The sequence below is a fragment of the Anolis carolinensis genome, chromosome 2, assembly GCF_035594765.1.
Source record: "Anolis carolinensis isolate JA03-04 chromosome 2, rAnoCar3.1.pri, whole genome shotgun sequence".
Classification (NCBI taxonomy): Eukaryota; Metazoa; Chordata; class Lepidosauria; order Squamata; family Dactyloidae; genus Anolis; species Anolis carolinensis.
Genome location: NC_085842.1, coordinates 180,438,206 through 180,454,563, shown reverse-complemented (window position 1 = coordinate 180,454,563; position 16,358 = coordinate 180,438,206). Strand labels below are relative to the sequence as shown.

General features: G+C 41.1%; 1 protein-coding gene across 4 annotated transcripts in view; it reads left to right on the top strand.

The window, feature by feature from the left end:
- iqsec2 (IQ motif and Sec7 domain ArfGEF 2) overlaps positions 1-16,358 on the top strand; it is a 242,558-nt gene that overhangs the window by 155,156 nt on the left and 71,044 nt on the right. The window contains exon 1 of one of the 4 annotated variants that reach the window (XM_062974047.1): positions 1,417-2,776. The exons of the other annotated variants lie outside the window; for them this stretch is intronic. Within the exon in view, the coding sequence (XP_062830117.1) occupies positions 2,742-2,776 (35 nt within the window). The 5' untranslated portion in view covers positions 1,417-2,741. Of the gene's footprint in view, positions 1-1,416; positions 2,777-16,358 lie in introns of those variants that run through there. 4 annotated transcript variants of the gene reach the window in all.

Below are 16,358 nucleotides of genomic sequence, written 5' to 3'. Positions count from 1 at the left end.
CAATGCAATTTTTTATCCTAGGAATTTCTAAGTCTCCCAGAACAACTCTGTAGTCAATCTCCACTGGAAGCTGACTATAGAATCATGCTGGGGGACCTATAGATTCCAGGTGATCTATTATTTCTGGAAATCTCTATATTCTCCAGCATGATTCTATGGTCAGCATCTAGAGGAAGTTGACGACAGAATTACATCAAAGAGCTCGAGATAATATTTTAATATATTTTAATCAAACTTGAGAAATTATGGATGTAAAATTAAATGATTCAAAAGGTAATGAAAATAGAACGCAAGAAGTTGAAGAAAAATGGAACCAGGTCAAGAATTATATTATGAATAAGTCTAGAGATCAGGCTATAAGAAGTAGGATACAAATGTTATATAGTATGTAAATCTAGAAGGATTGTCTCAAACAGGATTCATATGTAAAAGAAAATAATCCTCGTGGCGGTGGTGGAAATTGTAAATGTTGTGTATGTGTATGTGTATGTCCTAAAATAAAATAAAATAAAAACCTGAGTAATCAAATCTGCAAACGTTAAACCCACACATTTAGAGGGCCAACTGTATATTATCACAAATGATATTGGAATGGGCCTTTAATAAACTCTTTTATTGTCTCCATCTTTTAAACATAGAGCATAAACTCAGTAAAAGTGACTCAACAAATGCCACTTAGGCCCTTTCCACACAGCTGAATAAAATCCCACATTTTCTACTTTGAACTGGAATATATGGCAGTGTGGACTCAGATAATGCAGTTCAAAGCAAATATTGTGGGATTTTCTGTCTTGATATTCTGGGTTATCTGGCTATGTGGAAGGGCCCTTAGTCAGCCTATAGCAAAGCATGGAAAAGATAAATGATTTTTTTTTTTAGATTAAACTATCAGAATACCGTAACTGTCATGGCCTTGGCCTAGCGTTGGTTGAGATTTTCTTGGGAGTTGTAGTCCCTAACCTCTAGATGTGATGACTACACATCTCTGTGTTTTAGCATGACTCTAGTCCAGAAGAAAAATTAAGGATGTGTGGACAAAAAGCAAGGTACCCCTGGTTCACGGTTTACCTCTTTGCCACCCCATTAGTAAAGATAAAGAGAAAAATCGTTAATTGGGACAAACCAGGAGAGAAGCCTTGTCATCCTCATGCACACATCCTGTTGTGGTTTTAAAAAGATGCTCTCATCTTATCTTGCTGCCTAACTTGGGAAAATCTGTGTTGAAATGTGTTGTCGAAAGCTTTCATGGCTAGAATCACAGGGTTGTTGTATGTTTTCCGGGCTGTATGGCCATGTTCCAGAAGTATTCTCTCCTGATGTTTCACCCACATCTTTGGCAGGCATCCTTAGAGATTGTGAGGTATATACACAACCTCTGAGGATGCCTGCCATAGATATGGGCGAAACGTCAGGAGAGAATACTTCTTGAACATGGCCATGCAGCCCGGAAAACACACAACAACCCTGTGTTGAAATGTGTTTTAATCTGTCTGATTTAGTCTTTAGCAGTTCAGACATCCAACTCCTAAAACCAACACTACACTAGCTTTCTCTGATGGCAAAAGAAATTATGCAGCCAAAGAGAGCCTTTCAGCCCAGTTGCTAATCAATTTTTTTTTTACTAAGTAAATCCAATAGACTTGAGTGGAATGTGTTTTCTAGTAATTTGCTTAGGGCTGCAGCTCCTATGGGACAAAGCAATCCAATGGATAGCTTCTCTGCACTGGAAATTCGAAGCCTCACCACACATAAAATCTTTGACATGGTGAATTCAGCAAGTAATGTGAGTTGCTTTCAACAGACACAAGGCATCCAAGAAATACAAGAATACAGTATTTGATTCCCTGAACTGTATAATTGTAAAGCCAGTGACTTTGGATCATTATGGAGAATTGGGCATGGGCTGAAACTGGAGTCACAGCATTAAAAACAGAGTCTGTATCATCATCCCAACTGCAAATTCCCTTTTCTCAATATAGACCTAATTCAGGATATTATAAGCTGGAAAGGTTAAAGTGGGGTGTGGAAGATTGGGGTTAGCCTGATTTATATTCCTCATATTATTACCATATGTTCAAAAATCAATATAATCTAAATGTCAGGGTATTTTTTTAAAAAAATATTTGAGTGAGGTAGAAGATTGGCAGTGTTGATCTTGGTTTGGCAGAGCCTCTTGCTCTGGTTCAGTGTAAGGTTAACATGTGAAGGATGCTATTAACTGCTGCGAAAGCATTGGGATTCAGGTGAAGCCAGTCTGAAATGCAGTGAGCGAGCAAGCGCGCTCTGCTCTGTGTTGCCGGGCCCTGGGGATCTCAGCTGCAGCCAGAGCAGCGTACGTGTTGGGAGGGGGCACAATTCCCTCCCTCAGCTGGAAGAGTCGCCATTCAGGACAGCAGCTGCCGCGGGGTGACTCCGGATTGCGATTCACTCTCACGGGGCAGGGAATCTGGGGAACATCTGGGGCTCTGGAGAGCTCAGGCTCAGCAGCAAGGGACGCTGGGAGCTTGGCTCTGCGCAGGGAATTCTGGGGGTGATAAATTTGTTGCTGCAAAGGATCCTGGGAGCAGATGTGGGCTGCACAACTCAAAGGTGGTCCCTTTCTGCATGTTGGTTCCTTGATGGGGTTGTGGTGGGAATGATTTCTCTTGGCAAGCCAAGAAAAGAAGTATTCCACACCTTTCATTCCACTTTGAGTGGTTTGCTACCTGTAACCCGGAATCCTTCCCACTCTCGGAGTCTGGATGTGGCGATACTGCATCTCGGTGAAGACCCTCAGGTATCTTTCCGTCTCAGTGCATGCCCAATATCTCAGCATGACTGGTGGGGAGAGAGGGGAGCACCATGTTTAAAGTACTGATGGTCTTCACTAATATGCTTTGGGGAAGTAGATTAAACTGAACAAGAGGCGTTATGATCAGAGAGATTGGTTGGGCGTTTTGTGGGGGAACAGCTTTTTCATGATCTTTTCCTGTCCTTTGTGCCCAAGGGTAGTAATTACAATTCATAATTTGGTTTGTTGTATATTTTGGCTCTGTTGCTCATGAACCCAAGGCGGGTTTGTTGCACTTTGTCATCCCGCTCACCTTTCTAGGGTTATAAAAGCCCTGTAGTTCCCATTTTACAGAATAAGAAATTAGGCTAAATAGATAAGATATTCATCCCAGGCCCAAATAATGAGTGCATTCTGATCAGATTTGAGCTGTCTGTGGACCACACCCATTTTCCCTTGCGTGGTTGCTATACGTCCATCTCCTCCAAGAAACAGCTGCCATACTTCCATGTTTGTTGGTGCTTCCTGCTGAGGCAGCCATGCTATGAGTCAAACATAGGCAGCCTTGTCAAGTTGCACATTTGGAATACAATCTCGTCCTATAATTACAGAACGGAAAAGCTGGTTGAAATACTAGGCCGACATAGTCTGCTTCGAGATTATGAGCTCCACTGAAACAAAAAGGGGCTGTGCAAGAAAATGGTTGTTCTTATGCTAGTCCTCCATGTGAGCCACTGGGTGGTGAGCTGCTGGTTTCAAAAGAGGAAATCATTAGCTCTCATCCTCACCCATATTGTGGCCAAACAATAGTTGCTGCTCTGCCAATGAAGGGTGTGAAGGAGGACAAACTAAACGTGGGGGGTAAGGGGGGTGGGGAGAACAAGTCCTGTCAAGCCTCCAAAGAGGAAATGGTGACTCAGGAAGAGAGGAACTGCCTGGGGTATGTGCAGTTTCCTTCTCAGCTATGATAGGAATGCAAACAGCAGGCTGAAGCTTTTGGTATCTACTGGCTCTACAGGCTCCTCCAGTTATGTCACAGACTTTTGAGGCATCTCTTCTGCCACCACACAGTTTGATGAGGTAACCCCACTAGGAGGTAAGGAGAAGTGGCGATTTCAGGTGTCTTATTTAAAATGTTCATTATTAATGTGTAATGCAAAGCAACCAGTTGCATGTGCAACTTGAATAAAACAAAACCGCAAGAGGAGAAGATAAATTAGTCAAGAAATAACATGTGATCTTTGGGAAGGTGTAGTATTCATGTTGTGCTTAACTTTATAAAATGATTTGGGGTGCCATTTAAAGTAGATTTAGGGAGCCTGTATTGCTGAAATACATTTCCCATTAGCCCGGTTAGCCTGGACAATGTTGGAGCATTGAAGGAATTGAAATTCATCAACTGCTGGGGGGCAACTGGTTTCCCAGTCTTGTGCTAAGACTAGGGGCTCAGATGATCTGATCCTGTGAGCACAGTCCTCCAACACAAGGAAGAAGTACTGTGGAATGCCTATTAATAGGCATTTTGCAGGAGAACTTCATAGTGGTTTGCGTTCTGTGTTGAAATCTCAGGGTGCCGTTCGCATTTTCCACCTCAGGCACTGAAATGTCATGGGTCAGCTCCAGATGCCAACTGGATGAGCAAGCAGTTGTTCAGTATGCCTCGTGATTCTGTGGAGGAACATGGTAAGAGGGTAGGGAGTGTAGCAGTTATGTAGCTAAGAAAATTATGTGACCAGAGGAGAATTAAAAAGGAAAAGAAAGAGGAAGGAAAGGGGAAAAGCAGTCAGATGGGGATAGAACACCTAGTGGTGTCTTGTGTGCAAAGTCCCAGCTGGAGGCTAGCATCCTGACAGGCTGTCCTGAAGACAATAACAAATCTATGTCCTTAATGGAGGTAGGAAGTTTATGGTGTTGAAACTGGTTGTGGGGCGGTTACTCCTGGGGAATTTGCTTAATGAATGGCAGTGCAGAATGAGGTCTGTTCGCTATTGTTTCATTAAGAGAGGTGGTGTCTGTGTGGCTGCATCATGCTGTTTCTGAATTGTCGTTAAGCAAGACCTTCAGGAAGTCACAATACTTTCCAGTACTAGCAAGAGCCAAGAAATATTACAGCAACAGATCCAGGCCCAAAGATCTGAGGTTTAGATGTAACTTTGTATTGGGGAGAAGAGGTGTCGGCCATGGCGGCAGTGATGTGTGAGATTATTTTGTGCTCTCTTTTTAAAGTGACAAGTATATTTTCCTGTGCATAGTGAATGAGGTAATTCCTCCCTCCTAGGTTCTTCTCTGAATTACAAGGTTTTTATGGGGTGCACTGGATAAATTAGAAGCAATAAAAACTCTTCTTCAGTGCTTCCCAACTGCTTACTGAGCCTGTGCACATCTGCTCATTCCTCCATCCTGTATACACACCATCATTCCCTTTGGTGCTCTTCTTAATTTGAAAAATGTTGATTCAGCAGTTTGTTAACATAGTTTACAAACACTGTAGCTAGGCATTGGAACTGCTTTCTAAATGGCTGTTGCAATAAAACACTTTACAGTTGTAGGTAGCAGGGATAACATCTTGTTCTTGAACAAAGTACAAATAAAAGATTACTGGCTTATTTGGCAGGTACAGGCATCTAGGATTGTAGTAGTGGTAGCAGTTGCCAGTTGTATGATCACAGGCTAGTTGAATGGCTGTCTAGACCTATGGGATGCACAGACTCTTTTATTTTGTCCTGTTGTGTCATGATGGGTCAGATGTCTTTTCTGACTTACAACCAGCCAGCCAAACGGTTTCTCTATGAGTTTTTTTTTTAATTTCAGTATTGGACAATATTGAATCTGCATAGAAAATTTAATTCATGCAATGAAGGAAAACAGATGTTGAGAATAAGGTGTGCCTGGGGAATGCCTAGTGGCAGGTATAGTTCAGGGAAAATAATTGTTTAACTGGTTCTAGCTGTTCTTAATGTCTAGCTCCCAGCATTCTGCACCATTGGCTATGCTGGCTATTGCTGCCGGAAGTTGCAAAACAGTATCTGTAGGGCCACATTGTTTCCATCCTCACTTGTAGTTGAAGTGACTCTAGGCAGCTTTGCTATCAAGGCAAGATGAAAACCAGCCATTGTAAGCAACAGATTTGGGGACAAAATTATAAGTGGCAGAATCAAAGACAATCAGTGATTCCAGAACACTCCGTTGGCCAATATATTCCTCTGAACAAAGATCAGGAAGTTAAATTTCAGTTTGGCTTGTTACAGGATTTCCAGGTTGATTGTGCCCTCTTTGATGTTGTAAATGTTGGTTCAAGGGTTGTTCCCCCCCCTCCCTTCATTTTCCTGTTATAGATCAAATATTTGAGATTTCAGTGGGATGGGAGCACATTTGAAAGGTTCATTGTTGGTTGCAATAAAAGTGAAACGGAAAGAAGCAAGCATTGTGTCATAAGAGCATTTATTGTGGTAATAGTTACCTGCCTTGCATTAACAAACCATATTAATGTTACTGAAATAGAAAACACAGGCATTCTCATTTTGATACACATGCTAGTACATAGGTCTGTGACATTGTTTATAACAATAACCACTCAAAATGTTCGTTGTTGTCATAGGTAACTGGACACTTAGGTAAAACCATGGTCAGAATATTCGGATCCTGTTGCTACGCTGAGAATTTTTGTGAGGCATATAATTCTGCAAAGGCCTATGAGAACTGATGCGGGTTGCATACCTGAAACTTGGCCTGCTTGTGCCTGGTGGTTCCTGGGTGTGCATGTAGTGCTTTCTCAAGCTACCTTTTTTGAGGATTTGAGGCCAAAGGTCACACAAGTATATCTTTCCATTCCTGATAATAAAAATGCAATGACGGCAAAATACTTGATGATTTGCTAACCTTTACGAGTGCACCTGCACTCGTAAAGTAGAATAGGGTATCATTTCAGAAAGTGGACGTCTCGGATGTTTTAAATCTCACATGACTGTTTCTCTATACTACTTTTGAGTAGAATGAGACTCCACCATCTTTCTGTGCATGCCTGGCCTTACCAGTAGACAATGCTGCCTTAGTGGCTTTAAGCAGCATCAGCAGAAAAATTTTTGGTACCACAAGATAAATTTCCACTGTAAAATTTGACCCCACTTTAAATGTCATGTTTCAATTGTATGAAATCATGGGAACTGTGTTTTTAAAATTCTTTAGACTTCTCTGCTAAAGATGGTTGGTGCCTCACCAAACTATAAATCTAAGGATATTATAGTGTTAAGCTAGGGCAATTAAACTGGTGCCAAACTGCATTAATTCTACAGTGCAAATTTACCCTGTGGTACCAAAAAATGTTGCTGCCGCTGCCACGGCCTAAAACCACTAAGGCAACTTTGCCTAATGGAAAGGCCAGGCTTGCAAGGAAATAAGTATATTGGAGTCTCATTCTCCTCATAAGTAGTATAGAGGAACAGTCATATGAAACATCAGAGATGTTCCCTTTCTGAAATGGTCCCCCATTTTACTGGTGCAAGCAATACGATTGAGAAAGTATTATATACAGGCCTGAAATGGTGGGAAGAGTGTATGAAATGTGTATGGAAAAGTCTATTTTTTAAAATGTGTGTGTGTGTGTGTGTGTGTGTGTGTTTATATTGGGATTTTTGCCAGTTGACATACTGGGATCATAGACAGTAGAACTGTTGGGCAATAACAAGTAGCCTTGATGGCAAATAACGGCACCAATACATCCTTATTATGGAAGTTTATGATGGATACCAAGAGTGTTCTCAGTATGACACATCACCGTTTCTTTCCATTTTACAGTTTGAGGAACTGCTGTAGAAGGAGGGGGACTTCCTCAAGGCTAGCTACTGGCCTGTACATAGCATAGAATCAAATGTTTCAAGTTCATAGGGCTAACCCTCTCCTTTCTCAAACTGGCCTGGTAGTCATAGACTGCACTGCACAGAAAAGCATTATCTTGACAATTTTTCTCAAATAGACATAAGTGGCAGGAAAAGTTTCACCAGTTGCAGTTTGTTGTGTTTTACTTCTATGAAAATTTGGTGTGCAAAATTAAGGTCTTGAGAATAAAATCTAAATAATATGAAATTGAACGGTGTGTGATTTGGAATAAAATGGAATGAAACCTGAATTACTGCTCCCTCTCTTGTTCTTGCTGCGTATCTTTTCCCCCTATTAGCATTCTTCCACTTTTAATTGTATTTTAGTAGTTGTACATTGGGGAAAACATTATTCACTGACTATATGCCTAGTCTATTTGTCATTTCCTACTAGCACGGGAGGTAGGAAAGGGAAAGGTTAGCAACCCTAACTATCTTTATGGGACTAAGAATCCCATCATGTCTAACCTCCAGCCATGCTGATTGGGACTGATGGGGAACTGAGTCCAACAATATTTGGAGAGCTAATAGATTCCCCACTCTTCCTTTAATCCATAAATATTATTTCTGCATTCAAAATTAGAAACAGAACTATTAAACTTTGTTCGTCTTTTTATTGGAGATCTCTTTCTCTCTCACATACACAGAGGAAAGAACTACTCAGCTTCATGTTATCACAACAAACATCAGATGTTATGAGTGATAGCTGGCCTGTTCCATTCTGGGTATACCTGGTTTGGTACCTGAGCAACTGTCACAACTCCAACAAGACACTAGGTTAAAGGCTGTACTTTACCACACTAAACGTCTAACTGAAAGTTCTGATTTTCAGAAAGGGTCATCAAACATTTTATAAGTTGTCACATGTTTTTAGTGTAATTTATGTATTATCAATGTAATCATATCTAAATATTTGTATTTATTTTTATTATCCTATTTCTAATTTTTATCTTCTTATTAGTTATAAGTTTTTGATGTTATTATATTGATTTCTGTGAAACTTCAGCATTGAATGTTTGCATTTTTTGGTATGTAAACCGCCCTAAGTCCCGTCAAGGAGAGAGGGTGGTCTATAAATAAAGTATTTTATTATTATAATATTATCATTATAAGTGTCGAGGTATTGAGATATTAACAGTGTCGGGTCTGCTCCACTCTAGATTATGCATGATACGCTTGTTTGAATTCTCCATAGAAGCATAGACTTGGAAGAGACCACAAGGGCTCTCTCATCCAATCCTGGCTATACAGAAATAAGCAATGAAAACACTACTGACAGATGGCTAGCCAGCCTCTGTTTACAAACCTCTGTTGAAGGAAACTTCACCATGCTCCAAGGCAGTTTATTCCACTGTTGAACAACTTACTGTCAGAAAGTTCTTCCTAATATTGAGGTGGAATCTCTTTTCTTGCAACTTGAATCCACTGTTCCATGTTTTAGTCTCTGTAGTAGTAGCCCCGGTGGTGAAGTGTGTTAAAGCACTGAGCTGCTGAACTTGCAGACCGAAAGGTCGCAGGTTCAAATCCCGGGAGTGGAGTGAGCTCCCGCTGTTAGCTCCATCTTCTGCCAACCTAGCAGTTCGAAAACATGCCAATGTGAGTAGATCAATAGGTACCAGTCCGGCGGGAAGGTAACAGTGATCCATGCAGTCATGCTGGCCACATGACCTTGGAGGTATCTACGGACAATAAGTACCGCTCCGGCGGGAAGGTAACGGCGCTCCATGCAGTCATGCTGGCCACATGATGTTGGAGGTATCTACGGACAACGCTGGCTTTTCGGCTTAGAAATGGAGATAAGCACCAACCCCCAGAGTCAGACATGACCGGACTTAACGTCAGGGGAAAACCTTTACCTTTACTAGTAGTAGAAAGCAAGCTTACTCCATTTAAAACATGTACGTCGAAAATTATCATATTAATGCAGAAAGCTAGAACTCAACAGCATAGTGTACTATTATTTATATATTTATAAATATGCATTTGTATGGTGGATCACTTAGCCACATGATCTCTCAGTCATTGACAAAAGTAGAGCTCGCCAAGCATTAACTTCTCTGTTATAACCTGACACAGATCAAAGAAAAGACTGAACCAGGATTCCAAGTTTCTGTTTTTTACTGTGTTTACAAAGTCAGATGTTGAAATAACGTAATCATTTCTTGCAGAAAATGTTAGGATTTAGTTCAAAGGTGGAAACTTGCTATTCCATGACCATTGATTGTGCTGCCATATATTAATGAAAGCTGCAGTATAAAAGCAATAGGGGTGGACAACTGTTCCCCACCCTTAATCTAGTGGAGTGTTTTTCAAACTGTGCTCCTCCAGGTGTTTTGGACTTCAGCTCCCAGAAATCCCAGCCAGTTTACCAGCTGTTAGGAATTGTGGGAGCTAAAGTCCAAAACACCTGGAGGAGCATACATAGCACGTTTTATTGATTAGCCTATCAGCCGTATCAAAACATTTGATGAACACATTTAGCACATACAACCCGCATTACAACCAAAACTTAAAATAAATAAGCTGTTAACAAGGGGTCAAAATCCTGAACCAGATCAAATATCTGCAGCACCCCTACAATTTACACCAATCAACTCCCAAATATGTTGTTCTCAGCTGAGTTGCTTTAAATAGAAAAAGGGTCAGTTTATATGTTATTTTAGCATTCTGGCCAGCCAATAAAAATGTAGTTTTAATATAAGGATCCCAGTGTGTTTTTTGTATAATGTATGGCCCGAGGTATTGGTTTCTCTCTTTCTTATACAAATCACAACTAAACAGTACATGTGTGATAGCTTCTATTTCTGCTGCTCCACAGATACAAAATCATTCATTATATGGAACCTGGTTAAAACTTCCATGTTTGACCATTGTATCCAACTGTTTAAATCTAGTTCTGATATATACCCGCCTGAGGTGTTTTGACATTTCTGTCTTTAGATATTGGGCTGTTTGAAAAGTATGTTTAAAACGACTTATCCATTTCAATGAGCCAGCACCTGGAGGAGCACAGTTTGAAAAACACTCATCTAGTGCAAAGCACAGAGGTCTAAAAAGCAGAGGCTTGGGAGCCACGATCCACAGTTTTTTAACTGTCCTTAGTCGAAACACATTCTAGGAACTTGTTTTGGGATACGCAAGTATGAATATAATTGGAAATGCATTGTTTATATTGAGAGAAGCTGTGAGTTGTTTATGACATGTGCTTGTCGAATCGTATGATCTTTGTGAACATTAATATTCAGTAGGTGTAGAAGCATAAGAGTACAGGTGACTCTTTGGGAGGTGTTCTCCTTGGCCAGTGACCTCTGCAGGGTTAAGTTATTCCTGCCTCTATAGTAACGTCAGGTGAGCTAAACAGGTGCTCAACCAACCAAGAGATGCCACTCTGAAGCAAACTCTTTTCAGTACAAACAGGCAGGACAGAAATGTCCTGCAGTCACTAAGATCCACGGCCTCCTGCTGTTTTATATCCCAAAGAGGAGCAGGACTAGTCCACCCCAACACTCCGCTGCTATCCCTTGAGACTGTGGCAGCTGTTTCCTACTGTGGACGGTTCTACAGAGTATCCACCTGGGTAAGTTAAAGGTACTCCTAGGACTAACTGGAACAACTTAAAACAACAGGTGGAAAAGACTGTGTTTTAGTGGCCACCAAATTTTGTCTAAAGATAAATTTGTCTCAACTTTGAGGACCCTGTTCAAGGGTGGCTTATGCTTCCATGTCTATTTTCACATCTTTGCATACTGATCTTGATGATATGACTGACTGGAATCTGGAATTCCAAATTTACCAGCATCTTGAACTGAAGAAAATAAATGTCTTTGCTAAACTGGTCCTAATTGAGTGTATACTATAAGTCCACAGTTCTCCACCCCAAAGGGTGCCTGGAATGCTATGGGCAGGGAAATGAAAGGTGTCTGACAAGGAGACTATGTAGCAGTATCACGTTAGTCTTCAGCTAGGAGTGGCATGGAAGATGTTGAGGTGTGGAACTTCTTGATTGCAGGTTGTCTAGCTGCCTTGTAATGTGGCAAGCGGGCTGCTTATCTGCATCACCTTGTGTGTGTGTGTGTGTGTGTGTGTGTGTGTGTGTGTATTACAAACTAAGTTCTGCAAGACAAGTCTACCATCAATGATAGTATTTGAATTTGTTTCTGGGTTTTTATTGTGTTCATTTTAGTGCCCTGCTGCTCAAAAATACATGTATTCTGTGTGTGTTTTCCTCTCTAAGGTGCATCTTTGTTTTGCTGTTTTGTGTTGTGTACAAATTTGTGACTGTCATGTTTGCCTCTGCTTCCCAACAGCCCCTTCACTAATTTGTGGTGGCAAAGAGAATAAGCTGTGGTCTTGGACATTACTAGTTTAATTCCCTTCAATGTCAGATAGTCCCTCTAAGAAACCATGGCAGATTGGTATTCTGAAAGTCTCAGTATATCTCATCTGTAGTGTGTGCATGAAAGTACCAGCTTTCCTTGCAAGATTTACTAAGATAATGTATGCAGAGTCCTTTGAATTCTGCAAGTCTTGACTTTATTCAAATTATTGTCAATATTTGTGCTTATAGCTAAGTGTGTAAATGGACTATTGCTTAATGTGATCAGGACCTAAGAGTCCTGCTGGATCAAACCAAGGCATTCAATATCCCGTTTCTAGTAGTGTTCCATCACATGACAATAGGAAACACAAAAGCAGGGTACTAAAACAGCAGCCTCTCCTAAACTAATATTCAGGAATACACTACCCCGAACATGGATGTTCTATTTCTCTGTCATATTTCAGATTAACTGGTAAAAATGCCCTGTATAAATATATTTATGCTCCTATCAGAGATCTATAGGTGTTTTTAAACATTTGATACTGATGCATGTTTCTGGCTTCATCTGTTGTGTCTGTTTTGGTTGTGTTGATCCATGCATTATGGTGCATGTCTTGTGTTGCCTCTCCTGATATGTGTGCCTTTGGGATTCTGATATTCCTGTTGTTGCTGTATCCCTGGAATGTGTGCATGGCTCTGCTGGTAAAGCTCTGCTGATGTCTGAGTCAATGTATGCTTGTCATTGCTGATGGCTGATGCTATCATGTGTATGTCAGAAGACATGTGTCTCTCGATTCTCAGTAATGTGACAGTGTTTGTGTATGTAGATCCCTAGCAGCACCAGGTCTCCAACATGTGTGTTCTTTCCATAGGGAATGTGATATGCGAGAAATAGGAATGATTGTCTTAACCCTAGAAGCAACTGGAATAGAAAGAAATAATAGTTGGCTGTGAAGAAGTATTTATTAAGTATCCTAAAACACACATTCACATTTTTAAAGCTTTTTTTGTATAATAGCTATTTTTGAGGTGTTGTCATGGCAATGGGCAGGCATGCAATAAATACGATGACTCCAAATTGCTGTTCTATTTAGGGGTGCCATTTGGGAGGGTGTGCAGCAATGTCTGTTAAAAGAGAAAAATAAAAAAAACCTGAGCCTTGATGCCAGGATCTCTCTCTTAGGATTGCTGGCTCTGTCTTTCAAACTTGCACATAAGGATAACAGGCAGGGGACCTGGCTCCCAGACTCAGGACTGATCCTACCATTAATCCCATAATGGCAGGAATCTTACTGCAACATTATACTGTTATAACTCTTGATTACACCAAACAAATTTAGTCATTGATTTTAGGGATTTCAGTATAAAACACACACATCACTTAATATACATTAAAATAACATTTAATTTTCAGACAATTCATTTTCAGAGCATTTTTAAACATTGAATGCTACGAGAAACAGCTGTAAAAGGATGGAGTAAGCCTAATTTTCTTGGGTAGGAAGATCCACAGTCGAAGCAGTGCTATTTAAAAAGCCCTCTTATGTGTATCTATCAACCCTAACTTCAGCAAGACATTGAAATATTCAATAAGGCCTCCTCTGAAGATCTCAGATTTCTGGCAGGCTCATTGAGAGGAATGGAATTTCCTTGCTCCCTTACATCATGTGGGAAGAGGCATTTTTCAGATATCCTGGTCCCAAGCTGTTTAGTGTTTTGTAGACCAAAACCAGCACTTTGAATTGAGTTTGGAAACAAATTGGAATCCAATATTATTCCTGTAAGGTTGGCGTTGATATGTTCTCTGCAATGCACACCTGACAATACTCTGGCCACTGTCTTTTTCACTTGCAGCAGTTTCTGAACTCTCTTCAAAAAGCAGTGCATATGATCTAGTAGTCTAATTGGGCGTTAATTAAGGCATGAACCCCTCTGGCCAAAATGACCTTCCTCAGGAAAGGACACAGCCAAAGCTGTACAAAGAAACACTCTTGTTCACTGCAGCAGTCTGACTTTCTAGGTAAAAAATTGTGTCCAGGAACACCTCAAAGCTATGAAAATAACCTTTAAGAGGGAGAGCAGCCCATCCAGAACAGGGTGTGATCCCTGCCTCAGGTTGGTTTTCATTCTGACGAACAGCACTTTCATTTTGTCTGACTTAAGCCTCAATCTGTTCACCCACATCTAGTTCTTCATTGCGTCCAGGAAACGATTCAGAGCTTCCACAGTCTGATTGATATAGGTTTAAGGAGAAACAGTGCTGGATGGATGACTGTCTCTCCTTTACACTGATAATTAGTTTTGGTGAATGAAACTCAAGCAGACGGCTCAGTTATCTCCCCAGATGCTACTTTCTATTGCAAGCATGGGCAAACTTTGGCCCTCCAGGTGTTTTGTTCTTCAACTCCCACAATTCTTAACACCCTACCAGCTGTTAGGAATTTTGGGAGTTGAAGTCCAAAACACCTGGATGGCCGAAGTTTGCCCATGCCTATTCTAGTGATTAGAACCTTGTGTGAAGGGTTATCCTGTGCCATGCCGCAAGGGGTTCCCCATTTGTCTATATCACAGTGACATATAGGCACAGCTCCATTTTCTCTCTCCCATCCAACAGATACACACACACACAGAATTAATTACTGGAGCATTGTTGAAGCAGCTGCCAGAATAACTATGAAACTGTAATGACACACACACACCACATACAGAGCCATTGCCACTCATTCTCCCCGTAAAACTCAGCATGAATGAAGTGGATGCTTTAGGCAGCAGATTTCTAGGGTCCGCCCAGAAAGTACCTTTATTCCTGGAGCTCCGGCAGCAATCAGGAGGATGGCCAGACACCATTCCCTGTAAACCTGGAAGCTAGCGCTACAAAAGGCAAAAAACACGAGATTTCCAGGTGTGGAAATATTGCCGTTTTTAGCCGAATATCCGGATCTTCACATGTCTGTATGCCCCTGTAATCGGAAATCACATAATTTGTTATCCGGGTTTATTCCCAGGTTTTAGATGTTTGTTCCTGATGACTTCCTAAAAGGAAGGTTACACTTGAGCAGAAGGCAAAAATTTGTGCTGGGAAGAGAAATTTTATCCTTTACCTGTTTAATAAAGTTTGTGGCAAAAAAAATTGCAACAAGTACTTTCACATTGAATAGTACACAATGAAACAGGAATAGACACTTTCAAACCAGGAACAGAATGTCATCATTCTGTGCAGACAGGTTTCGTGGTGTACTTGTGCCAGGGAACAACAGGATGATGTTGTCGGGTTATACATGTTAGTTCCTCATTGGGTGTATGCTGACAACATGAGTACAGTTTAGTAAATGGCAAAAACTTACTGACTGTTGGGATATGTATGTGCTGGAGAGGAATGTAAATACTGAGAGCCAAGGTCATGCAGGAAGCTAATAGGAACAGCCATGTATAACTCAGGAACAGCACCCTATTGTTCATTGCCACAAGTACACAACCAAATCTATCTGGACAGATGGCTAGGCAGCCAGGCTCTAAAAAGTGTCAATAATGACAAAGTTCTGTTCCTGGCTTGAAAGTGTGTTTTCCTGTTTCATTGTGCAGTGCAGACTTGGACAGAAGTGGTCCTACCCATGAGATTTATTTGTGTGGCAGATATTTCATGAAATGTTTGGAGGGCAGAGATTTTTTGACCATGACAAAGAACAGAAATTTTGCAGAGATCGTATATATCCTGGGGCTTTTGAAGAAAAAAAAAGCTGCTGAGGTTTCCGGCGGAAGACCATCTTGAGAGCCTCTAAATCTCGGAACAAAGCAGCAAGTCTGGACAAAGTAGGCAGAAATCCCAGAACTAACAGGCCTGTATGTGGACCTCTTCTGAAGTCCTGTAATTTTTTGCCCCTGATTGAAATCTGTGATTTAGTGCTGTCTCTGATGGCCAAAAGTGAGGAAAAGCTGAGAAGCCTTATCACCAAAGTGAAAGAAGAAAGTGCAAAAGCTGGGTTGCAGTTAAACATCAAGAAAACCAAGATCATGGCAACTACACCTATTGATAACTGGAAAATAGAGGGAGAAAATGTGGAGGCAGTGACAGACTTTATATTTCTAGGCGCGAAGATCACTGCAGATGCAGACTGCAGCCAGGAAATCAGAAGACGTTTACTTCTTGGGAGGAAAGCAATGGCCAACCTTGACAAAATAGTGAAGAGCAGAGACATCACACTGGCAACGAAGGTCCGCATAGTCAAAGCAATGGTATTCCCTATAGTAACCTATGGATGTGAGATCTAGACCATAAGGAAGGCTGAGTGAAGGAAGATAGACGCTTTTGAACTTTGGTGCTGGAGGAAAATCCTGAGAGGGCCTTGGAAGGCAAGAAGGTCCAACCAGTCCATCCTCCAGGAAATAATGCCCGGCT